General features: G+C 40.4%; 1 protein-coding gene across 1 annotated transcript; it reads right to left on the bottom strand.

The window, feature by feature from the left end:
* Positions 1 to 360: 360 nt before the first annotated feature.
* On the bottom strand, positions 361 to 20,610 carry hspa9 (heat shock protein 9). Its single transcript, XM_060837021.1, has 17 exons — positions 20,251 to 20,610; positions 18,584 to 18,642; positions 17,051 to 17,138; positions 14,464 to 14,645; positions 14,237 to 14,361; positions 13,842 to 13,915; positions 13,338 to 13,444; positions 10,281 to 10,443; positions 5,894 to 5,986; positions 4,622 to 4,831; positions 4,122 to 4,349; positions 3,836 to 3,940; positions 2,878 to 2,995; positions 2,379 to 2,473; positions 1,937 to 2,029; positions 1,675 to 1,815; positions 361 to 1,482 (listed from the first exon to the last, which is right to left on the bottom strand). Exons 1-17 carry the CDS (start codon positions 20,302 to 20,304, stop codon positions 1,408 to 1,410), a joined length of 2,010 nt encoding a protein of 669 aa, XP_060693004.1. The 5' UTR covers positions 20,305 to 20,610; the 3' UTR covers positions 361 to 1,407.
* Positions 20,611 to 26,503: the final 5,893 nt, after the last annotated feature.

Raw genomic sequence — 26,503 nt, 5'->3', positions numbered from 1 at the left:
TACTCCAAATGGAGGTACAAGTTCTTGCAAGTTGCCGCTTTGTTTTGGCACTTGTTGCTAAACTGCTGTAGACAGTGGTCTTCTCAGTTGTAGACATCTGTGGAATGAGATGCTGTCCTTTCTCCCAATTATCACCTAGAGACTCCATTTGGAGTAAATGACATCAATAAACTTCAGGTACAGATTGCAAACATCCTGGGAACAGCTTTGACTTCCCCCTGGTCTACTAAACAATATCAAGGTGATTTGGTTTAGAACATGGAAATACTGAATGTACATAAATCAGTGAAGTATCTCCATTTCAAATCGGGAAGACGTTCAAATCAGAACAAATACAAAAACAAGTCACAAAAAGACAGATTGGACACTTCACCTTAAATTTTATTTAAAAAAGAGAAGCACTCGGCTGAAATCATGACTGTTGTTTACTGGGGGAAATTTGGGTTAAAACATTTCAACTCCACTAACTGGCAAGACAACCAGGAGTGCTCCTTCCCATCCAGTTTTTAACATGATTTTTATTCTGATTTATATTTTAAGTAAAATATAACTGCCAGAATGTGTCAAGAATTAGAAGTATATGCAGTTTACTGACAAGAGCCATAAACTCAACTAATTGAACACATCTGCACTGTTACCATTTCAGTGCGATAAACAGGTAGCTGTTGCAACTTCTCGAGGCTTCAGTTCAAGATCCAGGTTCCATGTAACACAGCTGTCGCCCAAAAACATCCTTCAAAACAGTCCATCTAATTACCAGTAGCAAAGAAAAAAAAATGCTGCATCATAATATCTTCAGGTGATGACTATAGATGCAGTTTGATTCCTTTTCCTGTGCCTGCCAAAATCTGTTAGTTTAGCATTAGGTGGCAAAATAAGTGCTGGCAGCCATTTTACAGTTGCACCGTAATCAAATATCACAATCACCAAAACTTCAGCTTTACACAGGAATTTACCCAGTACAGAACGAGTTCACATCAGTGGGTATCTTCTGTAAACTCTCTCAAACAAAGCTGAACAGAGAATTTATGATGAGAACTCAGAGATAAATGAACTTCAATGTTCTCTTCAGGATCAAATACTCAATCCGAAACTTATATATGGGCAATTACAATCAAATTTGGCTGCAAACCAAAAGTTTTATTTAATCGACCATAAAGTCTAGCTCTGTTGTATATCAGCAATTACACAAGGTGAATTACATTCGGTGAAAGACAACAATTTCACAGAGTCTCAAATGCTAATATTCCTACTTTATAAAGAGAAACTATGTATAGAATACTGCAAAAATACAGTATGAGAACGACTATCGTGCAAATCCGCTCAGGAGAAAAACACCTCTTCTTGCTCTGCCACTCCCAAGCTTGTTATATCCCTCCCAGTTCATTAAACAAGAATTGAGGCATTTTATTGCTTCTCCTCTTTCTTGTCTCCACTTTCTCCACTGTCCGTGCTGCCGGAACTCTCCCGCTCAGATGCCATCTGAAAAAAAAAATCAACAAAAAGCAGTTTGTTACTGTGCATTCTTCAAGGTTCAGTTCAGAATTTTGAACACCATTAAACCTGACCAACTACACATCGTAAGGAACAGACAACGTACAAGAATTACTAGACTACTGCTGAGTAGAAAATCCTCTAGCTTATTTGGCTGAATGTCATATACTAATAATTCACCTTCTTATATGCCATTTCAAAAAGTTTCAATGATGCCTGCTGTAAGTTGGACGCTGCTGCTTTGATGGCTTCACCCGTTTCAGTATCCTTTCGAGCCAACAGTTCCTTCAACTTTGTTATCTCATCACGCAATTTGTCACACTGGTGGAACAAAGCAAAGCAAAGAAAATGAAATTCACGTTGATGTCAAGACATCAGTTATCAATACCAAAATTGATTCCTTTCACCACCTAGAAATCATTCTTTCAACAATCTGTAATACCTCCTCTTTTGGAAGCTGATCCTTGAACTCCTCCATTTTGGACTCTGTGTCATGAATAATTCCTTCAGCACTGTTCACTGCTTCAACTGTTTCCTGTTGGGAGAGGGCAGAATTCTTTAAATCTGGCTATGCACAACACTCCCCTTCAGTTAAGCAACTGTTACAATTTTAAGTATGGGAATGTGCTTTGAAAAGTCATTGCTTTAGTTACCAGAAATATTTACAATATTAAGTTTTTAAAATGCAGTAATTCACTGCACTTTATAAATTTAAATAATTGAGAGTCGTTGCAAAGATTCTGAAATTTAAACAAAAGTGAACCATAGATTAGAAATTAAATGCAAAACAAAGAAGTTGTTTTAAACAAAAACAGAGGCATTGAGTTGGTCACACTTGTCCAATCTTTCTTTCCATGCACCTATGAATCCTACTGTTGTCATACCTTCTTCCTCCTGTCTGCTTCAGCATACTTTTCTGCATTTTTGATCATGTTCTCAATATCATCCTTGCTCAGCCCCCCAGAAGACTGGATGACAACTAGAATTGAAAAGAATTTTCAAACTTTGATGTTTCAATTAAATTCTAATCAGAAGCATTTAAAACAATCAAAATTCGTTTCAACAACCTAGCAGAAGTTCAAGTCAGCATCGAACCAGAGTCAATATTCCAGTTAATTAGGATTCCCCCCCCTTTATTTCTATACTCAATTCAAGTCTGCATGAAAACATTAAAATGTTTCACCTCTACACTCCTTGTTAAAGTTATTAATTTTAAATCACCTGATGAAGGAGCGGTGCTCCAAAAGCTAGTGCTTCCAATTTAACCTGTTGGACTATAACCTGCTGTTGTGTGATTTTTAAATAATTTTAAAAACTGTGATCAAATTACTTAATAAATGAGTAGAAATACATGCAGTCACTACAGTTTGAGTCAGTACTTACTCTGCTGTTCACGACCTGTGCCTTTATCCCTTGCAGAAACATGAACAATACCATTGGCATCAATATCAAATGTAACTTCAATCTGTGGAACTCCACGTGGAGCTGGGGGCAGTCCAACCTAGCAAAAAACAGAAATAACTTGAGGCTGTTTATTTATAAATCAAGTGAATGCAAGGTCACGAATCACAACAATCCTAAAAATCCTTATTTTAAATTTTTTATGTAGTCTGGATAACACAAAAGATTCTGATTCCAGGTGGGAACAATTCAATAGCTTTCTTTTCCCCCCTGCAGTTCCGTTCAAAACCTTTATAATTCTCAAACAAACTGGAGAACTTCAGCATGTCTGGCAGTACAAGTACACCCCCGATTGATTTTCACTTATACGAAAAAGATAACTGTTTCTTTGCTTTACACCATTTCTGCTTGAAAAAGATTTCATAGCAATGCTCTGCTTTTGGATAGTGGGGGGAGACCTGTATCTGTGGGGAGAGAAACTGAGTTAATGTTTCAAGTTAGATACGACTTCTTCAGAATTGTTTTTCTCCTTCCATAGGTGATGTCAAACTGCCGAGACTCTCCAGCATTGTGTTTGCTTCAGATTTATAGCATCCATTAGAATTTGTTTTTATGACATTCAGACTTCTGGTAATGCAGCAATTACAACTTGGGTCACAGTAAAAATACACAGTATGTTTGAAATAAAATGCATACAAACTCTTGCATGAAAGTAAATTTAGAGTCAGACGTAAATGTGCACTGTATTTACAGGTATTTCAACAATTATTTTCAAAATACTATGCAAATTGGTGTCACCCATATGTTCTGGCTACAAAGTGGACATATAGAACATTTTAGTTTCATTTACTTAAAGGTGTTAAGATATGGATCAACTTCCCAATTTAAAATAAAAACAACTGTGCAGTTAAGCAAGTTGATGGATCACAACAGAACTCACCAATGTAAACTGTCCTAGAAGCTTGTTGTCAGTTGCCATCTCCCTCTCTCCCTGGAACACTTTGATTTCAACTTGTGTCTGTCCATCAGCAGCCGTAGAAAAGACCTGCCATTGATACGAGTCAATATACAATTCACCATGCATTTAAACTGGGAGCTTGATGTATTAAAGTCTCAAGTCATGATATTAGCATAATTATCAAGAATGCCAACTTCAAAATACATTCAACATCAATTAATGAACACCATTCACGTGAAAACGTCGGTAAAATTACTAAACTCCGTACCTGGCCTTTCTTTGTTGGAATTGTTGTATTTCGACCAATAAGTTTGGTGAAAACACCACCCAGGGTCTCGATACCTAGTGACAGTGGTGTAACGTCAAGAAGCAGCACATCTGTGACATCGCCAGCAAGCACTCCACCCTGAATAGCAGCACCGACAGCTACAGCCTCATCTGGATTCACCGACTTACTCGGGGAACGGCCAAATAGCTCCTGAACAGTTGCCTGGACCTACATACACAAATGCAGCATCAATCAAGATAAAGTCATTCAAAATAAATTTTTAACTTAATATGCATGAAACATCTGTTACAAAGTTTGTACGAATTAAGGCAACTACTCCCAAATCGTGCTCCTAGTGTTAATATCTGGAGGGATCATCTCAAATAGAACACAGCTTAACATTCTCTGCTTCATTTGTTTGCATCCTGTTTTTGTACTGCCAACACCAGAAAAGACCAAAGCTGCGCCAAAAACAACCTGAATATCTTAAAGTCACTTACCTTTGGCATTCTAGTCATTCCACCCACTAGGATGACCTCGCCAATGTCACTTTTGCTGACCTCTGCATCCTGCATGGCTTTCTGGCAGGGATTAATTGTCCTCTTAATGAGATCAGCAACTATGTTCTCAAACTGAGCACGAGTGATTTTCATATTCAGATGTTTTGGTCCAGAAGCATCCATTGTTAAGTAAGGAAGGTTAATGTCAGTCTGTAAAAATACAAAGGAAACATTCAGCATAAGAAGAACATTGCGTCGTCTCATACCGTCTGTTTTTCCATTATAAGATAGGTAAGTCAATGGGAAAAAAATAGGACGCAATCCTAGCTGGAGGGCATTTTATTCCGAGGTAGTTGTCAGACTGCAAGTCAGAAAAGGATCAATCAATTTTGATAGCCTTGTTTGAAGTATTAAGTGGTAAAGTAATGGTGACAAATAGAATACACTAACTGAAGGTATATCGTTGAAATAGCAACAAATATATTTTCTTATTTTGCTCTAACCAAATGTTAAAAATTCCCAACTCCATTTGGATGGCATTTTACACTTCCTACACCAATCAGACTGAAAACTGCTAAAGCACAAGTTTGCATTACATAGTTCCTTGTTGACATGACTATCTTGGAAACTGAGTAGAACTTAATTCAACGTGGAAAAACACACTAGTCAGCATCAAATCCAATTTTCAAAATTATAAAAAACTAATTCGGATCTTTGGAAGTAAACTTCACCTAATCATTGAGTGAATATTTTTCAAGGGCATAGAAAAAGTATTGAACAGAACCAAAAGCAGCATTCTGCTCTCTCATAGTTGCAAAACTGCATAGATGTAGTTCACTATTTGCAAGCTAATTCAATCCTTTACATGAGAAAGATAAGGGCTGTATTAGGTTCTGGTATTATCCACTCAACTTTTTATCTCTGTTCTACTTTGCATTTAGAACCCTGTAAATGAGTTTTGAAAATTAACATTTCACATAATTCATACATAAGAGACAGAATCATTATCACCCAAATGTATTAAGCCTGTATATGCATATAAAAATATAAATTTAATTGAATTAACTTCACATCCCATAATTTGTAGATTCAAGTCATACTGTCCAGGAGGCATCTTCAAAGCCTTAGATATTTGTTATCATGCTTAACTACCAACAGCCAACTCATCCTTTATATACAATTTTTTTTGCAAAACAGATCAAAACTTGATTTAAAAAAGTAACAACTTTTGGAACAAGTCTGTATAACTATTCTGCTGGAAAGCTTTCTCACCTGAAGGGATGAAGACAGCTCACACTTGGCTTTCTCAGCAGCTTCTCTCACTCGCTGTAGTGCCATGTTATCCTTGGTAAGATCTACTCCAGACTGAAAATTAAGTTAAGACTTTAAAGAATGCAGCATTGCAGATAAGAAATCAAACAAGTGAGATATATCATGTTTGAATACTAAACTTTACAAACTTAAGAGCAGAATGCTAATAAGCCCAAAAGAACTTAAGATATGCAATAAATTCGACTTTTAATGCCCATACTACAGAAGATGTAGTGCTGGATGTCTTTAAGTGCATAAAAGTGGTTAAGTTCCCAGAACCTGATCAGGTGTACCCTAGAACTCTGTGGGAAGCTAGGGAAGTGTTTGCTGGGCCCCTTGCTGAGGTATTTGGATCATCGACAGTCAGAGACAAGGTGTCTAGGCAAAAGTGAGGGCTACAGATGCTGGAAACCAGAGTCTACATTTGAGTGATGCTGGAAAAGCACAGCAGGTCCTGGCAGCATCCGAGGAGCAGGAAAATTGAAGGGCTTTTGCCCGAAACGTCATCGCCTCCATTCCTGATGAAGGGTTTTTGCTTGAAACGTCAATTTTCCTGCTCCTTGGATGCTGCCTGGCCTGTGGTGCTTTTCCAGCACCACTCTAATCTAGACACAGGCAAGGTGCCAGCAGACTGGAGGTTGGCTAACATGGTGCCACTATTTAAGAAAGGTGGTAAGGAAAAGCCAGGAAACTACAGACCAGTGAGCCTGACATCAATGGTGAGCAAGTTGTTGGTGGAAATCCGGAGGGGCAGGATTTACATGTATTTGGAAAGGCAAGGACTGATATGGCAGAGTCAGGATGGCTTTGCACGTAGAAATCAGGTCTCACGAACTTGTTACTTCAAAAAACCTCAAACAAAGAATTGAGGAGGGCAGAGTAGTGGGCGTGATCTATACGGATTTCAGTAAGGCGCTCGACAAAGTTCTTCTTGGGAAACTGGTTGGTAAGGTTAGATCTCATGGAATACAGGAAGAACTAGCCACTTAGAAACAGAACTGGCTCAAAAGTAGGAGACAGGGCATGGTGGTGGTGGTGAAGAGTTGCTTTTTGGACTGGAGGCCTGTGACCAGTGGTGTGCCACAAGGATCAGTACTTTTCATCATTTATATAAAATGCTTTGGATGTGAACACGGGATGCATAATTAGTAAGTTTGCAGATGTCACCAAAATTGAAGGTATCGGGACAGCAAAGAAGGTTACCTCGGAGTACAACAGGATCATGATCAGATGAGCCAATGGGCTGAGGCGTGGCAGATAGAGCTTAATTTAGATAAATGAGAGATGCGGCATCTTGGAAAAGCAAATCAGAATCGTACGTATACACTTAATGGCAACATCATTGGGAGTGTTGCTGAACAAAGAGACCTTAGAATGCAGGCTCATAGTCCCTTAAAAGTAGTCGCAGGTAGATAGGATAGTGAAGGCAGCATTTGGTATGCATTCCTTTATGGTCAGAACATTTAAGTATAGGAGTTGGGAGGTCACGTTGCAGCTGTACAGGACAATGGTTAGGCCACTTTTGGAATATTGCATGCAATTCTGGTCTCCTTCCTATCTGAAAGATGTTGCATAATTTTAAAGAGTTCAGAAAAGATGGGCAAGGATTGAAGTATTAGAGCTATAGGGAGAGGCTGAATAGGCTGGGGTTTTCCCTGCAACATCGGTGGCTGAGGGGTGACCTTATAGAGGCTTTTAAAATGAGGGGCATGGATAGGATAAATAGATACGGTCTTTTTTCTTGGGTGGGGAGTCCAGAATTTAAGGACATAGGTATAAGGTAAGGGGGGAAAGATGTAAAAGGGGCCTAAGGGGCAACTTTTTCACGCAGAAGGTGGTGTGTGTATGGAATGAGCTGCCACAGGACGTCGTGGAGGCTAGTACAATTACAGCATTTAAAAGGCATCTGGATTGGTATAAGAATAGGAAGGGTTTGGAGGGATATGTGCCGGGTGCTGACAAATGGGACTAGATTAATTTAGGATATCTGGTCGGCATGGATGAGTTGGACTGAAGGGTCTGTTTCTGTGCTGTACAATTTTATGATTCTTTGTTTACAGGGAGGCACTGGGGAAAACTAGTGTCAGCACACCCATAAAAACATTAGGGAGGGAGTTACAGGATATTGACCCAATGAAACTGAGGAAGCAGTGATATATTTTCAAGTCAAAATAGCTTGGATGAAAGTCAGTGGCGATCCCGTGTATCTGCTGACTTTGTCCTTCTGAATGATAAGTGCCCTGCGTTTAGAGACTGCTGTCTAAGGAGCCTTGGTGAGTATCTGAAGTGCATCTTGTAGACAAAATAAGCTGCTGCCACTTAGTGTTGTGATGAATGGAATTAATGTGTGTGGATATGATACCAATCAAATGGACTGCTGTTTGATGATGTTAAGGTTAAGTGTTTTTGGAACTGCACCCATTCATTATAGTGCAAACTATTCCGCCACAGTGACCTGTGCCTTGCAGATGGCTGAGTGCCTTTGGGGAATCAGGTGGTCTTGCAGGATCCTTATCTCAGACTTGTTTTCGTAGCATCAGTAATTATACTATTAGTTCAGTTCAGTTTCTGGTCAATGGTAACCTCCAGGATGATGGTAACAAAATCACAAGAGATGGTAAACGGTATAGGTCGTTCAGTACCCAGAGGCTGCTTTACCATTCAGGAGAATCAGGGCTGATCGGACATTCCTCATGACCTGCATTTTCCCCGTAACCCTTGATTTCCCCAACTGATGAAAAACCTATGTTCTGCCCACAAAAAAAAAACGAGCTTCCAGTTGCTTGCCACTTCAAGCCACCATCCTGGTCCCCGGCCAACATCTCATCTCAGGCACGCTCCAGTGAAGCTCAGCACAAGCTGGAGAGCAGTATCTCATTTTCCACTTGGGACCCTACAGTCCTCCAGACTTAATATCAAGTTCAATAATTTTAGGACCGGAACTTTTCCATTTCCTAGCCCCTAACTCCACACACTGGGCCTTATTGTCACTGTCTGCCATTACACACTATCTATTGTTAGCCACTAAAAGTCTCCATTAACAGCTTTTCACTCTCCCAGCCAGATTACTATCCACACCTTTGTCTAACTATCCTTCTCTATCTTTGGGCTCTACCCATACCTATCATTTACTCCTTACCCCCATCCTATCTTTGTGCATAAAATGACGTTTTCCTCGTTACCATCAGTTCTGAGGAAGGGTCACTGGACTAGAAATGTAAACTGATTTCTCTTTGCAAATGATGTCAGATCTGCTGAGCTTTTCCAGCAACTATTTCTGACTTACAGCATCCGCAGTTCTTTTGGTTTTTATTTAAGAATCTACCTACTTCAACCTTAAATGTACACATGGACTCTAGCCCCCACAGTTCTGCAGCAATGAGTTACAAAGACTGTCAACCAGAGAAGTTCCTCCTTACTGAAGTCTAAAACTGGTGCCCCTTTATTCTGAGACTATGCCCTCTGGTTCTAGACTCACCCATAAAGGAAACCATCCTTGTAGTATTCACCATGTAAAGTCCCTTAATAATCCTACCCTTAATCCTTAATAATCATCTTTCATTCTTCTAGCCTTCAACAAGTAGAGTCATATACTTGATGAAGGGCTTTTGCCCGAAACGTCGATTTTCCTGCTCCTCGAATCCTGCCTGACCTGCTGTGCTTTTCCAGCACCACTCTAATCTAAACTTTTGCCTAGAGTTGTATACTGTTTAGCCTTTGCTCATAAGGCAATCCCTCTAGACCAGAGATTAGTAATCTTTTCCACGCATCTCCAATTAAATAATATCTTTCTTCAAACAAAGAGGCCAAAACTACTCTCAGTATTCCAGATATGGTCTCACCAGCATCTTGCAGAGTTACAGTCAGAATTCTCTATACTTCAGCTCTCTTGAAATAAAGCATTAGCCTTCCTGGTTACCTGCTGCACCTGTGTGCTAGCTTTGTGTTTCACGTGCAAATCCTACCCCCCACCACCCCCATCCCCCAAGTCCTTTTGTGTTGCAGCTTTCTGCAGTTTCTCTCCATATAAATAAACCTCCATGCTGTAGTGAAGGATTTGGTAATATTAATACCGTTGAATATCAAAGGATGATGCTTAGATTCTCTCTTCTGAAGATGACCATTTCTTAGCACTTATGTGGCACTGAAGTTACTTGCTAGTTGTGAATCTAAACCTAGATATTTTCCAGGCCATGCTGTATTTTGAAATGCACTGCTTTGTGTCAGTAAAATAATTGTAATACTGGCAGTACTAATTCTTAGGTGAAAAAAAAATCAAAATGATCGAAATGAAAGGCTAACTCAATCAAGTTATTTTGTTAAATACCAAGGCAATGTCAATACGAACCTCTCTCTTGAATTCCTTAATGATGTGCTTGAGTAAGGCCTGGTCAAAGTCCTCACCTCCCAAGAAGGTATCGCCATTTGTGGATTTTACTTCAAAAACTCCTTTCTGAATTTCCAGCACAGAAATATCAAAGGTGCCACCACCCAGATCATAGACAGCAATGCTGTAAAGTTCAAATGAAACAAAAACTTCCCAGAGTTAGGTCTTATGATTTTACTATATGCAAATCAACAGAATTTGCAAGCATTACTTAAACTTGAGTGAGGAATAGAATGTGGACATTTTAGCTATATTTAACAAGATTTTAATGTAATTTATAATACAACTTCAGTCTTTTTTAAAAGAAATAGTATCAGCTATTCTAATACAAATCGTCTGATGTGTACCTCAGTTCCATGCACCCAAAACATTCTTCTTGTACTTTACACCTAGCAAACTTCTATCCAGCAAAGTCTTGAAAGTTTAATTGACCTGATGTCCACACCTTTTTTTTGGACTGGTTTTAAATTTCCAACATCCTTTTTGAAGAAAAACTTCCTGTTTTACTCCACTAAGAACTAATACACCTCTACTTGCATAGAATTTACAGAATCAGGTGAGCTAGTGTAATAGATCAATGCAATGACCACATAAGCTGCCTTCTACCCACATAAATATATCCCACGTATATTTTCTCCTTCATGTACATACTAGTTTCTCTTCAAATGCACTAATACCATTTGCTTCAACCAATATTCCGCCTAAGCTGTGTGCATGCACAATCATGGCTGTGCAGCCAAAATGATACAACAGCCACAGAATCTGTGAAGTGTTCAAGGCCAAACAAAGAAATCACCAGGTACAACACATTGACATTACAGTCTGTATGCAAGAACTTTGGATCATTGGCCTGACTTTCATATGTTAACAACAAAGAAATTTTGTGTAATATTTTATTGTACAAGTAAACAAAAGATATTAATGGCCCATAGTTTTACACTGCCCCAAAGTCAAATCATCTTTTCTCTTATTTACCTTAACAAATTCATCATTTTACATGTCATCCCTTCTCTTGCAACAGTAAAGTATTCTAACCTGATAGTTACACTGGTGAAGGTTCGGGAATACACCACAATAGGAGAATTTCTCTATATTTAGCCTCAACATTTTCAGGACTTCAATCCATCTATTAATTTTCTAAGTACTTTAGGTCCTGGTGGTATTCTGGCTAATCTGCAATGCATCCCTTTCCAAGATCATTCGCTTTTCCAGAAACTTGATGCCCAATCCGATCGAGGTGCTATGCAACTGAAATGTAACTTTCTCCCTGCTGAATCTGAAACTCCCATAATAAAAAGGGCAGGACTGTATTTACTTCAAGTACGAGCATCAGTTTTTGATTGGTATACAGGGACACCTACATCTTGCTCCTCCATGACTGCTGGACGCTTAACATTGAAAAAATATTCAGATTTGACGCTCATTCAAAGAGAACCTTCATTCACAATGAACTCCATTTCAGGCTATGTTTCTCTGCAACTTCATGTTACCTTCAATGTCAGGATTTACGACTATTTTCTCACCTAAATCATTAATCTTTGTGCAAAACTGAAACCCCATAATCAATCAGGGAATACATCCCTAATTCCTATTCTCCATCTCTACCAATTACTGTTATGTCCACAAGCTTATCTCCAATTCCATATACAGAGGGACCCCGTATCTGTGGGTCTGGATACCATGGTTTCACTTACCCCCGGTTTCCCATGACCCGAACATTTAAAAGGGAATATTCCAGAACCAGGAGGCTGCTGGGAAGGTGTGTTTACCATTTAAATAAATGGGTTTGCTCCTATCTGCAGTTTCAGCCTTCCATGATGGTTCAGCCTTCACCAGTGTAACTATCAGGTTAGAATACTTTACTGTTACAAGAGAAGGGATGACATGTAAAATGATGAATTTGTTAAGGTAAATAAGAGAAAAGATGATTTGACTTTGGGGCAGTGTAAAACTATGGGCCATTAATATCTTTTGTTTACTTGTACAATAAAATATTACACAAAATTTCTTTGTTGTTAACATATGAAAGTTAGGCTAATGATCCAAAGTTTCTCTGCAGATACAGAGGAACTACTGTATTCCCAACTTTGCTAGTAATCCCTTGTGATTAGCTAAAAGTATTTTATATCAACTTCTACAAATAACAGACCTTCCTCTAAAGCTTTTAATGTCATGCAATGAAACTAGATTTGTCAGAAATCACATGACGTTCCTGTAATTCATATTAAACCCATCCATCCACCTGGAACACACACCTGTTAAATTATAGATAACATTTCCAATTTAACAATCTAAAAGCACAAGTATTTTGAAAGGTCATGCTGTAAAAGTATGGAAGCAAGGAGTCCATAAATCAAAATTCAAGACACATTAGCTATTTTTCGAAAAACTAGATATATATTTATTCCCATTATTAATTGTTAAGGATCACAAAGATGATCTAATCACAAAAAGTCTAAAATTTTGCCAGCTTTTTAACCCACAGTATCAATGCTGGTCAATGGACGATCCTTCAGATATGCAAAATCACTACATAATAGTATCCAGAAATGGCTTCTTTACAAGATTTCAAAGTTCTCTAGTGTGGCCTATGATCTATCGCTTTGCACTAAATGTAGAGCTCCAAAGCTTCTTCTCTATTGGCTTTCTTATCTTATATTGCCAGAAATCAAGCGAGTGGCTATAGCAATACAACTTTGCAAGCCAATTTCTTACACTGAAAATAATAGCAAGTGGGGGGAAGTAACGCCTCTGAACAAAGCCTAACCATGTCTTGTTATTGTTTTCTAGGATACTGAAGTCTGCATTACTAACTGTAGTAGCTTGGACACAATTTCTGATAGTCAGGGGATTAATGGTGAGCAAGAAATGGATGCACTTGCAGTCAATATATAGCAGACACTGCAAGACTTCAGTACAAGTGCAGGAGACAAGTGGAAATGAGGGAAGTTGCAGTCCTTTCCCTTTTATAAAAGGAACAAATTTGTTTATGAATTAGAAAATTTACTCTTTACGTACACTTTGTCTTCTGATTTATCTAATCCATACGCTAGAGCAGCTGCTGTGGGTTCATTGATGACTCGCAGAACGTTTAGCCCAGAGATCTGTCCAGCATCTTTTGTAGCCTAGATAGGGATAGCACCATAATTACTGAAGGTGTAAATAAACGTGTCAATGCTTGATACAGGAAGTAACAAAATACTATGATATAAACTTGGAATATTGTGAACATGCAGCTATCAGCATTTATAAGCACAATTAAAGTACCAAGGCCTGAAAGGTCATTTTTGCGAAATTACAATCTCCTTGCACTTTTCAAATGTTTAACGGGCAACATTTGATTGAGGACATCTAATAATTAAAATGCATTTACACTGTAATGAAGCAGAGCACATTTTTCAAGAGACAGGCTTATTTCACTTCTGAAACAAAGTGCCAAACTATCGCTTAGCAAGAACAAGCAAGCAAGCAGTAAATTCAAAAACAGTTAAACCAATTTAAGAATTAATATTTTGTTTTTACCTGTCTTTGAGAGTCATTGAAATACGCAGGCACTGTAATAACAGCATTCTTTGCCGTTTGTCCCAAATAACTTTCTATAAACAAAAAGTTAACATCAAAATCCTTCAATGTAACTTAATCCATGTCTACTTAAATTATATTGTAATATGAAAATGCAACATCTACTGTTGTCCAAGAATACATGAGGAAATTGATCCAAGATTTGGTCAGTATTCATTAGATAATATTGATCATATACCTAAAATAAATTATACAAACTTATTGATCACACTGAACGGTGAAAAGCATAAAGCTGGAATAGAAATAAACTGCCTGATCCTTTAATTTAGAACTGTAAAACAAATGCAAGGTTTTAAACTTGAACAGGTTCAAAGCTTCGCCTTTATTGTTCCTACCTGCTGTTTCCTTCATCTTCATGAGGACAAATGCTCCAATTTGGCTTGGAGAGTACATCTTCCCATGAGCTTCCACCCAAGCATCACCATTCGAGGCACGCACAATTTTATATGGCACATTTTTCCTGCAAATAGTTTTTAAAATATAAATTATTTTTGTTGGAGAATCAAAATACTAAAATTAAGGCTATAAAGAAACATTTTTTGCTTAAAAAGATAAAACTTACAAATCTTTCTGTACTTCAGAGTCATCAAAACGCCTCCCAATTAATCGCTTTGTGGCATATAAAGTGTTTTTCGGGTTGGTTACAGATTGCCTTTTCGCTGGCATCCCAACCAAACGTTCACCATCAGCTGTAAAAGCAACTACTGAGGGAGTTGTTCTGGCACCTTCTGAATTTTCAAGAACCTAGAACCCAGCACAAAATATCTCAGCAATCAAACAGGAACACAGTAATTGGGTACTGTAAGGAAAGCTGCACAGACAGATCAAAATATTCCCATTCAGATGGGACTCTCAACATAATCAAAGACAAGTGGCAAAAAGCAATACACATTCAGAATTTCCTGCTATGTGATATAGCCATTACTAACTGATTTAGCTTAGGTCAGGATCTTTAACAGAAGCAACCAGCAAGACACACTGCAGATGGACTCTAGTCTATTAATTTAATTTAAGGTTTACCACGTTACTGAGACACTAAAGGTTTCAAAGAAGATTAATATACATGTTTCCATTTAAGTACTCACTACTATTCACAAGTTGACAAACTATCTATCTGTCATCATAGCCTCGATGCAAGACCTATTTATTTGCAATACAAAGGATTACTGTTTCTTGGAGTATAAATTATTAAATTTCTGGAGTAAAAGAGCATGAACTGTCAGAGTATAATGGAGTATTCAAAACTGAACATGAAACACAAAACATGGAGGTAGGGTTTTAAAAAGATGTATTTGTCCCAAGATGTTTGATGCCAGTGACAATGTAAGGGTGGCAGAATCTTACAGTTGTGCGCTATTAGAGTTCGGGAATAGCCTCCAAATTGTAGTGTACACAGACTTTGCAGGATCATGCAAATGTTGGAACAATTTTAACTAGAGCAGGAAAAACTGAAGCAAGATTTAATAACTTAAATTGATGGATAATTTTGAACAGGGTGAATAATGCATGATGCCCCTTCTGGAAGAGTTGATGACAAGGGATTATTGATTTCCACCCATCAGCAAAGAATGGATATTTATGCAGATTGTATGCACAATGCAACATTTTGTTGCAAGGAATGACAGGGTCTTATTGCATCATTTGTGAAAATTGGTCAATGTGGAAATTAAAAGGCATTTCTGCCACACCCTTCACTCCAATCTCTTGCTTATTATTCATTTCATAGCTTTAGTCGGGGTATTTGAATAAGAAGGGTTTAAAGGGATATGGGTCAAATGCTGGCAAATGAGTCATTAATTTAGGATATCTAGTCGGCATGGACGAGTCGGACTGAAGTGTCTGTTGCACTACAACAAGGTGTTTCACAAAAGGGTTAAGTTTAAGATAGAGCCCGCGGCATTGGTATAGATATAGAATTGGTTTATGGGCAGGAAACAGAGTGGGGATAAAGGGTTGTTTCTCTGGTTGGCAACCTGTTGTGACCAGTGGGGTTCTATGGGCATCAGTGGCAGGACCCCAACTGTTTTTAACACATGTTTAATGACTTGGAGGAAGTAAGTAAATGTACAGGAACCAAATTGGCAGACAACACAAACACAGGTGGAAAGATAGGCTGTGAGAGGGATACAAAAAAATTGCAGTTTGATAGTTTAAGTGGAAAATGAAGTATAATATCGTCAAACATTACATTGCTCAGTTTGGAAGGGAGAACTAAACAATGGTATTACTTAAAATAGGGAAAAATGCTGAAAGCTGCAAAAAAGAACAGGGTTACTTGAAAATAAAACACAAGAGTAGTACATAGGTGCAGCTGATAATCAGGAATGTTGGCCCTTATTTTACAGGGTTGGTGTATAAGAGTATGGATGTCTTACTGCAACAGTACAATGTGCTGGTGAGACTACATCTGAAGTACATGAGCGGTTTGGGGCCACTTATTTAAGAGAAAGATATCATTTCATCCAAGGCAGTTTAGAGAATGTTCAGAAGGATGATCCCTGGTATAGAGTATTGTCTTATGAACAAAGGTAAAGCTGACTGGAACTGTACTCCCTGGAGATTAAATAGAATGAGGGATCTCATTGAAAAGTTCAGGATTCTTGAGAGGCTTGACAGGGTAAATGCTGAGAGGATGGTACCCCTCATGAGCATCTAGGACCAGAGACACAGTCTTAGACTAAAGGGACACCAATTTAAGACTCACATGACCAGGGGTTTCTCCTCATAGAGAGGAGTGTGTTTGGAACTCATTGCCACACACCTTGTTTATATTTAAAAGGTCAAGATGGATAATTCTCGATCATTTAGGGAAATCAACGGTCACAGGGAAAACAGAAAATTGGAAGTGAGGAATATTGGATCGACGATGATTCCACTGAATGGCAGAGCAGTCTCAATAAACCAAATGGCCTACTCTTTATCCTATTTTTTATGGGCTTTTTGCTCAATGCCACATTTGATTCCACATTTCAGCAATGCTCAGTTCAATTTCAGCAACTCAAAATTCCACATATTTTATTAGAAAATGTTCAGATATGCTCAGCTGGTCCATCAGAATCTTTAGAGACAGAACCTGTGAATGTTTCCAAAATACTGAAGAGTATTTCAGTACTTCACCTCAAAGACTTGGTTAAGATACAATAACCTACCCTGGCTTGTTTGCCCTCCATTACTGCAACACAGGAATTGGTTGTGCCCAGATCAATTCCAATAACAGCACCCTTAATAGCTTCAGACCTGAAAAACATCAAAATACAAGTATGGATCTGCAGTTCTTTCTAATAGTCATAACTCTCGATCAAAAATGGAACAATTATTCTAAGCAAGAGCTTGGCATAGTCAACACGCTGATATCCAATTATAATGAGAACTGACCCTGCACAACTCCATCCTAGCATCATCTCCTGTTACTTAACATTGTTATGTATTTTAATTTAGCAACACCTTAAGTCATTTAATAGTCACGCCAACAAACAAATGATTCAGAGAAGGAAATTTCAAATTCCCGCACTGTTTTGACAACACTTGTACTTACTGGAAACTAGATATAATAAATAGTGCCCTTCTGTTTTATAGAAAGGACACAAACACACATTAGACCTGCTCCAAGTTATAGAGAGTCATAGAGATGTACAGCATGGAACCTGACCCTTCAGTCCAACTCACCCATGCCGACCACGTATCCAGACCTAATCTAGTCTCATTTGCCAACAGTTGGCCCATGTCCCTCCAAACCCTTCCTATTCATATACCCATCCACATGCCTTTTAAATGTTATAAATTGTACAAGCCTCCACAACTTCCTCTGACAGCTCACTCCATACACACACCATACTTTACATGAAAAAGTTCCCCATCTCATGCATTTTAAAATCTTTCCCCTCTCACCCTAAACCTATGCTCTCTAGTTCTGGACTCCTACACCCGGGAGTAAAGACCTTGTCTACTTAACCTATCCATACCCCTCATGATTTTATAAACCTCTATAAAGGTCCCTCTACAACCTCCTACACTCCAATGAAAAAAAGGTCCAGTCTATATTTATATCTCAAACCCTCCTGACAAAGCAATACTCTGGTAAATCTTTCCCAAACACTAATTTAATAATGTAACAGGGCAACCAGAACTGTACACAGTACTCAAGAAGAGGCCTCACCAACATCCTGAGTAACCTCAACATGACATCCCAACTCCTGTACTCAAAGATCTGAGCAAGGAAAATAAGAGTACTAAATGCCTTAACCACCTTGTCTACCCATTAGACAAATTTCAAAGAATTACGTCCCCCTACCTCCATTCTACAAAATTACCAAGGAGCCTACCATTAATTATATAAGTCTGCCCTTGTTTGCATTACCAAAATGCAGTCTCTTACATTTATCTAAATGAAACTCCATCTGCTAATCCTCGGTCCTAGCAGCAGACATCAGCATTTTGAAATCAACAAACAGATAACTATAATTCAAGGCTACAAGTTGTTAAGCATAGAATAGTGCCTGAACTATGAGTGTGCTATTATACATTTAGAACAAATTACTACACCAGTCAGAATTTTGATGTGACATATTTAGTTTACTGTGATTATCTACAACATGAAATTAGAAGTGACAATAAGCTTCTAATAGTTACTGGCAGAGAGTAACAAGATCAGTTACATCATTGAGTACACAACAAAAACTCACGCATAATTGCGCTTTGACAATGATCGAAGTACATCCTGGCTCAGTCCATTCCAATGGCCCTGCAAAATAAATAATTTAGCATTAACACTTTTCAATCATTTGCTCCTATAATTTCAGACCGCAGAGACCAATTAAACCTTTCCTACAAGGAGGGGCTGTTAATTAACTCCAAACAGCATAATTTCTTGCACAACTAGGGAGCAAAGGTAAAACTATTACTCAAGATCTTTGCCAACTCAAACTCACAATACAGTTACTCTCCCGTTTATCCCAATTCTAACATCCCTCTCCAAAATAAGAAAGAAACCAAATGACTCCTCAAAAACACAAGTGACAGAAGAGAATGGTGTGGCTGACTATGCCATAGACAAGAGACTGGTAGAGTGCACAAGTCACAACAGATGACACTTGAGAGTTCAAAGGCTGTTTAAGGACAATTGCAAATGTTAAATTTATATTCCCTAAATTCCACTCTGCCACATAAGGAGCTCCTGCAGCCAGAGTGAGACTGTCAGTCTGGAATGATTGCCTCACTGTGTATATATTTTTTTCTTTAATATGCCAACAAGGATCAGGATGAATCTACTCAAACTGACTTTGGATCTGAACAGTTAGTTGAGAGATTTATCACTTCAAGTCAGATTAAATTTAATCCTAGCTTCAATCAAGGATGTTGCATCAGACACAAAAGTAGAGATTGCTGGGAAAGATTAGGCAAGTCTGGCAGCATCTGTGCAGAGAAATCAAGAGTTAGTTAGTGTTCCCATTCGAGTGACCTTTCCTCAGAACCTTCCTGAAGGATGTCCCATCAGATTATGGTTGAAAATGTGTTGCTGGTTAAAGCACAGCAGGTTAGGCAGCATCCAAGGAACAGGAAATTCGACGTTTCGGGCATAAGCCCTTCATCAGGAGGCCAATTTACACTTTATTGGGGGTGGGGGTGGCAGGGGGAAGAGATTCCCACTCTACTGTGTAAAGTACCTTCATGATTTGACACAAATATTCTAAAACTAATATTTTTCCGTGCCCTAGATTTCCCAGAGGAAGCTGTGTCGATCCTATCAAAGCACCGTCTGTGTCAATCACCAACCTTCTATATTCAAGGGCATCAACGCCAAATTTGAGCAACCGCTCCCCACAATGTGACCCTGGGTGTTTGAATGGTCCTGTTTAAAGGGGAAGGGGGGGGGGGGGGAAGGCGCTCGGGTTTAATCCAGGCCCCAGGATCTATGGAGGGTGAAATCTCACTGTTGGTGGGGATCCACGTGCGAAGGTGAAATCGCCCTGAAACGAGGAGGTTGGCCCTGGGGGGGGGGGGGGGTAACAGGGGTAGAGCTGTCTCACGTCTCCGGGATTCCGAGAACGGCCAGGCTGAGAGGGGTGTGTTGAAGGTCAGGGGTCGTGGCCGAGAGAGAGAGAAGAAAAGAGAAAAGGGAGATAAATAAAAGATGAAAAGGAGAGGGGGATGGGAAGAGAGAGAAAAAAAGATAGAGGGGCCGGGTCGGATGGGAGTGAGAGGGATGGAGGGAGACAGAGGCCTCGGCCCAGAGTCAGGCCTAGGCCCAGAGTCAGGCCTCGGCGTCGCCCTATCTCCCGCGCCCTGGCATCCCTCCCCAGCGGGGACCATCTTCCCCACCCTCCCCTCGCCGACGGCCTTCCCCACTTACCGAGCCGGCGGCGGCGGCCAGGCGCCGAGAGGCCGAGCGCACCAGGTACAACATGGCGGTGGCGGCGGTTGCTAGGGCTGTCCGTGTGGAGTGAAGGTCCGGGCGGCTCCGGCCGACAGCGCGAGGGGCGGGGGGCGGGTCCGCGCGGGAATCGGCTCCGGGGGGAGACTGTCTGCGGGCTTGCGCTCCGGCAGGCTCTGGGCAGGCGCGGCGGCTCGAGCGGCTTCTGGAAGATTCCGGCCAGCCCACGTGCTCAGTGCCGGCTGGGGGACGGTCAGGGAAGGACCGGCTGCAGTGCCCTCCCCTCCCGCTCTCACCGGCGGCAGCGGCGCCTCCTTCCTCCCTCGGTGTCGAACACGGAGCGGGCCCTCGGGCAGGCGCAACGACTGAAACGGCTCGGGATTCGAACGTTGTGCTCGGTATGTTCAACTCGTTTTTAAAAAAAATATTTATCAAACAGGCGCCGGATGGGCGGCTCTGGGTCCTTGCGCATGAAGGTGACAGGACGTCAGAGCATTGCAGGGAATTTCATCAGGCACCACCTGGGGGGTCAAAGGTTACTACGTAGGGGTCAGAGGTCAACATCAGGAGGTCAGAATACTGCAGGGAGTTTTATCAAGCACCACTTAGGGGGTCAGAGGTCAACATCAAGAGATCAGTGTATTACAGGGAGTTTCATCATCAACCACCTAAGGGTCAGGGGTCAGTGATCAGCATCAGGAAGTCAGTACTGCAGGAAGTTTCATCAAGCAACACCTGAGGGTCAGAGGTCAGCATCAGAAGGTTAAAGTATTTTGCAGGGAGCTTCTTCAGGCACCACCTGAAGTTCAGAGGCCAGCCACAGGAAGTCAGATTATTGCAGGAAGTTTCATCAGGGCAGCACCAGAGGTTCAGATGTTACCACCTGGGGATTAGAGGTCAGCAAGAGACAGCATCTAGGGATCAGGTATCAGGAGATCAGAGTTTTGCAGGGACTTTCACCAGGCAGTGTCTAGGGGTGGGGGAGTCAGGGGTCAGCACCAGCAACATCTGGGGACTAGAGGTCAGCAGTAGGAGTTCAGGGGTCAACATCAGGTGTTGAGATTGTACCAGGGAGTTTCATCAGGTAGCATCAGAGTCGGAGGTCAGCACCAAGGGGGCACGGGTAGGTACCAGTAGCACCTGGGGTTGAGGTCAGCAGCTGGGGGTGTCAAAGATCTGCATCACTGTGTACACAAATGCATTTACGTCCCTTCCAAGGCTGGATACACCCAAAAGATGAACCTGTCTGGTGTTTACACACAGGTCAGACATCAGCTTTGTTTTTACTTGGAGACTGCCCTCATTCTTCACCATTTTAAAGTTGAAATAAATTATTGTGTCACTTAATGTGACTCTTTCCTTTCGGTTCACCCTCGCATCAGATTCAGACGATTCTGGTTCAAATCCTGCACCACGACTTAAACACAGAAATCTGAGCTGGCACTCCTGTTCTTGCTCTATTCCATTAGAGTTACAGTGCTATGTTTCAGATGAGCTGCGAAATCAAGCCTGCAAAATATTCCTCCATGTGTATAATAAAAGACCCATGGCTCTACATCAAAAACACTGCAGTTGTCTGGAGGTCAAAGTATTGTAGGGAGTATCTCCAGTGTCTTTACCAATATTTAGTAACTTCAATCAAAATACACAAAAAGACTATCATTATCATAGAATATTACAGCACAGTATGAGCCCTTCGACCCTTGATGCTGCATCGACCTGTGAAACCAATCTAAAGGCCATCTAACCTACACTATTCCATTATCAATCATGTCTATCCAATGACCATTTAAATGCTTCATCCTCTGATCATCTTGTATTTCTCTATTAAGTCACCTCTTAACCTCCTTCTCTCATGAAAACAGCCTTAAGTCCCTCAGTCTTTCCTCATATGACCTTCCCTCCATACCAGGCAACATTCTGGTAAATATCCTCTGCACCCTTTCCAAAGCTTTCGCGTCCTATAATGTGACGACCAGAACTGTATGCAATACTCCCAAGTTCAGCCACACCAGAGTTTTGTACAACTTCAATGTGACCATACGTTTCTTAAGAACCCTATTAACCTGTGTGACAACTTTCTGGAATTTATGCACATGGACACAGACCTCTCTGTTCATCCACATTACCAGGAATCCTACCATTAGCCCAGTACTCTGTCTTCCTATTACTCCGTCCAAAGTGAATCACCTCACACTTTTGAGCATTAAACTTCATTTGTCACCTCTCAGCCCAGCACTGCAGCTTATCTATGTCCCTCTATAACCTCCAACATTCTTCAGCACTATTCATAAGTCCACCAACTGTAGTGTCATCCGCAAATTTACTCACCCATCCTTCTATATCCTCATCCAGGGCAGCATGGTGGCACAGTGGTTAGCACTGCTGCCTCACAGCGGTTAGCACTGCTGCCTCACAGCACCAGAGATCCGGGTTCAATTCCCGCCTCAGGCAGACTGTCTGTGTGGAGTTTGCACGTTCTCCCCGTGTCTGCTTGGATTTCCTCTGGGTGCTCCGGTTTCCTCCCACAGTCCAAAGATGTGCGGGTGAGGTGAATTGGCCACGCTAAATTGCCCGTAGTGGTAGGTAAGGGGTATATGTAGGGGTATGGGTGGGTTGCGCTTCGGTGTGGACTTGTTGGGCTGAAGGGCCTGTTTTCACACTAAGTAATCTAATCAAACAGCAGTGGCCCCAAAACAGATCCTAGTTACTGAGCTCCAAGTTGAACATTTACTATTAACCACCACTCAGTCTTTTTGCAGCTAGCCAATTTCTGATCCAAACCGCTAATTCACCATCAATCCCATGCCTCCATATTTTCTGCAGTAGCCGACTGTGATGAAGCATATCAAATGCTTTACTGAAATCTGTATACACCACATCACCTGCTTTACCCTCATCCACCAGTTTGATCACCTTCTCAAAGAACCTTGAAGGGCTTTTGCCCAAAACATAGACTTTCCTGTTCCTCAGAGGCAGTCTAACCTACTGTGCTTTTCCAGCACCATGCTAATCTCCAGTAGCTGCAGTACCCACTTCTGGCCCTAATCTTACTCTAGTCATTCTTTTATTCCTGACTTACCTGTAGAAAACTTTAGAGTTTTCCTTGATCTTACCTGCCAAAGATTTCTCCTGGTCCTGAGCTCTTTCTTTAGGTCATTCCTGGCTAACTTGTAACTTTCAAGCACCCTAACTGAGCCTTCAAGTCTCATCTTTACATAAGCCTCCTCTCTTGACAAGAGATTCAACTTCTTTAGGAAACCAATGTTCCCTCACTTGACCACTTCCTGCCTGACAGGTACATATTTATCAAGGACACGCAGTAGCTGTTCCTTGAACAAGGTCCACACGTCAATTGTGCCCATCCCCTGCAGTTTCTTTCCCCATCCTGGAGATGTTGTTAAGGTACAGGACTGGAAGATGAGTATTCAGGGATATAGAATCTTTAGCGGAGATAGGACAAGGAGGAGTGTAAAAGAGGTGGTGTTGCAAGATTGGTCAAGAAGTCAAGCACTGCAGTGAGGGGGAATGATATCTTGGAAGGTTCCTCAAATTTCACCATATCAGTGGAACTTAAAAACAGAAAGTGAAATCATTTTGCTGCTAATGTAGTATAGATTCCCAGTGAGGGAGACAGAGAAAGATGGATACGCAGTCAAAAGGAGTATCTTGACAGGCACGAACAGAGAGACAGAAACCGCATCTGGGTAGTGATTAGTGGGTCTAAATAAGGATTAGGAATCGGTGCAGGTTTGGTGGGCCAGAGGACCTGTTCCTATGCTGTATTGTATCGTATTAAGTTTTTTTAAATAAAGAGTAATTAAAGGAGGGGATGTCAATATCCCTAATATTAACTGGGATAGACAAAGCCTGAAATACTAAGAGGGGGCAGAAATCTTAAAATGTGTCCAGGAGAGCTTTTTAAATCAACACATAGAAGCTCCTATAAGATGGGTTGTGGTACTAGACTTAAATTTTAAGATAGGAATGTTATGATGAAGGTGATGGGTGGGACCCACCAAACCACAGAATCCTGGATTTCAATAGATCAGTTAAGGGAAAAAAAAATGCAACTTACGATATATACCAAAGTCTTAGAACAGCAAATGCTCTCGAGAATTACAGAAAGTTCACAGCATAGTTTAAAAAAATACATTAGGAGAGCGCAAAGGGGACATGAAAATACACTGGTGGATAATGTTAAGGAAAATGCAAAAGATGTTTTAAGAATATGTTAAGAGTAAAAGAATAATCAGGGAAAGAGTAGGCCCTTTAATGACCAAAGTGGCAATCAGAGTGGAGCCAGAAGCTGTAGCTTTAAATTATTACTTTGCATCTGTATTTATTAGAGAAGGATAATGTAGATATAGAATTAGAGAAGGGTTCTGTGAGGTATTTGAAAATGAACTAGTATGGAGTGAGAATTATTTATGATTTTAGGCTTGAAGATGAATAAATCCTCAGGCTGCTGTGGGAGGCAGTGGAGATTGCAGGGATTTTGACATTAATTTTCAAATCCTCTCTGGACAAAGTAGGGATGCTACAGGGTTGCTAATGTCAAAAACCCTAACATATTAATTGAGAAGGGCAGTAGGGTTGCACCAGGAAACTACAAGCCAGTGAGTCTAACACCTGTGGAAGGGAAACATTTTGGAAAACAAATTAGGGTCAGAAGAATCAATCTGCATTCGGAGTGTCAAGGATGGTGGTCAGCATAGCTTTGGAAGGGACAGATAACGTTTAATAAAGTTGACTGAATTTTTTGATGAGGTACGTACGTGTTCAAGCAGTCCCTGGTTGTTAACAGGTTGTGTTCTTAAGTCCATTCACAAGTTGATTTGTACACAAATCAAAACAATGCAGGACAACATGTAATAGTTGTCCATAAGTACAGGAAACATTTATAAGTCAGATCTTTAAAATTAGATCCACATAGGATTACGTTCATAAGTAGAAGCATTCGTAAATCAGGGAACTCCTGTAGTGCAATTGATATGGTCTACGTGAACTTCAGTAAGGTTTTTGACAAAGTCTTGCATGGCAGACTGGTTAAGGAACTAACAGCCAATGGGAGCAAGGGAAATTTGGCAAATCAGATCCAAAATTGGCTTAGTGGCAGGAAGCAGAGGGTAGTGGTCAAAGACTGTTTTAATGACTGGAATCCTATGTCCAGTGGGTTCAGTGCTGGGTCCCTTGCTGTTTGTTGTCCACATTAATTATCTAGGCACAAATATCAGAGCTACGATCGGTGAGTTCACAGCTAATGCACAAATTAGTGGTGCAGTAAATGGTGAGAGAGGAGTCCTTAAGACTACAGGACAATATAAACAAACAGTCTGGTCAGATGAGCTGAAGTCCAAATAGGCTTTAATCCTGAAAAGTGTGAGATGATACATTTTGGAAGGACCCACCAGGCAAAAGAGTACACACACATTGAATGATAGGACCCTCAGAAATACAAGAGGATGAAGGGAACTTGCTTGTGCATACCTATTGATCTTTAAAGACAGCAAGAGAAGAAGTGGATAAGTGTTTAAGAATCAATTTGGGATATTACCTGGACTGGAATAATTCATCTATTAAGAGAAGCTGGGCTTGTTTTACTGAGAGCAGAGAAGGGGAAACTGATTGAGGTGTAAAAAGTTCTGATGGGCATGGAGAAGTAGGTAAATGGACAGAACCTCAACTTGAGCTTCAAATCTTCTCAAAACTCGCTAGGTAGATAGAGAGAAACATTCCCCTTTAGAAGGTCATAATTTTAATGTAAGCAGGGGATTTGAGAAAACACTTTCACTCAGTTGCAGATACAGCTCGTTCTGCTATAACATAACACTTGTGTTCTTCTGCAACTTAGCAGTATAGGAATTGCACTACAGAAAACCACTATAGAAGACTGTGATACCCATTCAGTAGAAAGTCTGTTATCCAAACAACGTCCACAATTCCTCAATAACATTATTGCCAATTCTTGCTGATGAAAGATGCATATTAGGAGAACCGCCTGTATTTGGAATTTATCATCCAAAAAGCCTGGTAAAAGGCTAGAAATCTCAAATTATTTAGATGAACATTTGAAAAGGCCATGTCATGGGCGGATACAGGCTACATGCTAGAAAATACGATTGGAATAGGTTAATATTTGATGAGTGGACAGACACAATGTGCTGAAGGACCACTTCAACTGCTATAGAAATTCTGGCCATCTACAATTCTGCTTCTAGAGGACTTGCAA

The sequence above is a fragment of the Hemiscyllium ocellatum genome, chromosome 16, assembly GCF_020745735.1.
Source record: "Hemiscyllium ocellatum isolate sHemOce1 chromosome 16, sHemOce1.pat.X.cur, whole genome shotgun sequence".
In the NCBI taxonomy this organism is placed as follows: domain Eukaryota; kingdom Metazoa; phylum Chordata; class Chondrichthyes; order Orectolobiformes; family Hemiscylliidae; genus Hemiscyllium; species Hemiscyllium ocellatum.
Note: the sequence above shows the minus strand (reverse complement) of the source record. Positions and strands in the feature narration are given on the sequence as shown.

Bases quoted from the DNA above. Each gene is read 5' to 3' on its own strand.
- hspa9 (XM_060837021.1), bottom strand. From the start codon at position 20,304: ATGTTGTACCTGGTGCGCTCGGCCTCTCGGCGCCTGGCCGCCGCCGCC. The intron at 13,445-13,841 runs GTAAAAACAAAA...ATCCCTATCTAG, and splicing joins TCAATGACTCTCAAAGACAG to GCTACAAAAGATGCTGGACA. The intron at 2,474-2,877 runs GTAAGTACTGAC...TTTCAATTCTAG, and splicing joins CACAGGTCGTGAACAGCAGA to TTGTCATCCAGTCTTCTGGG.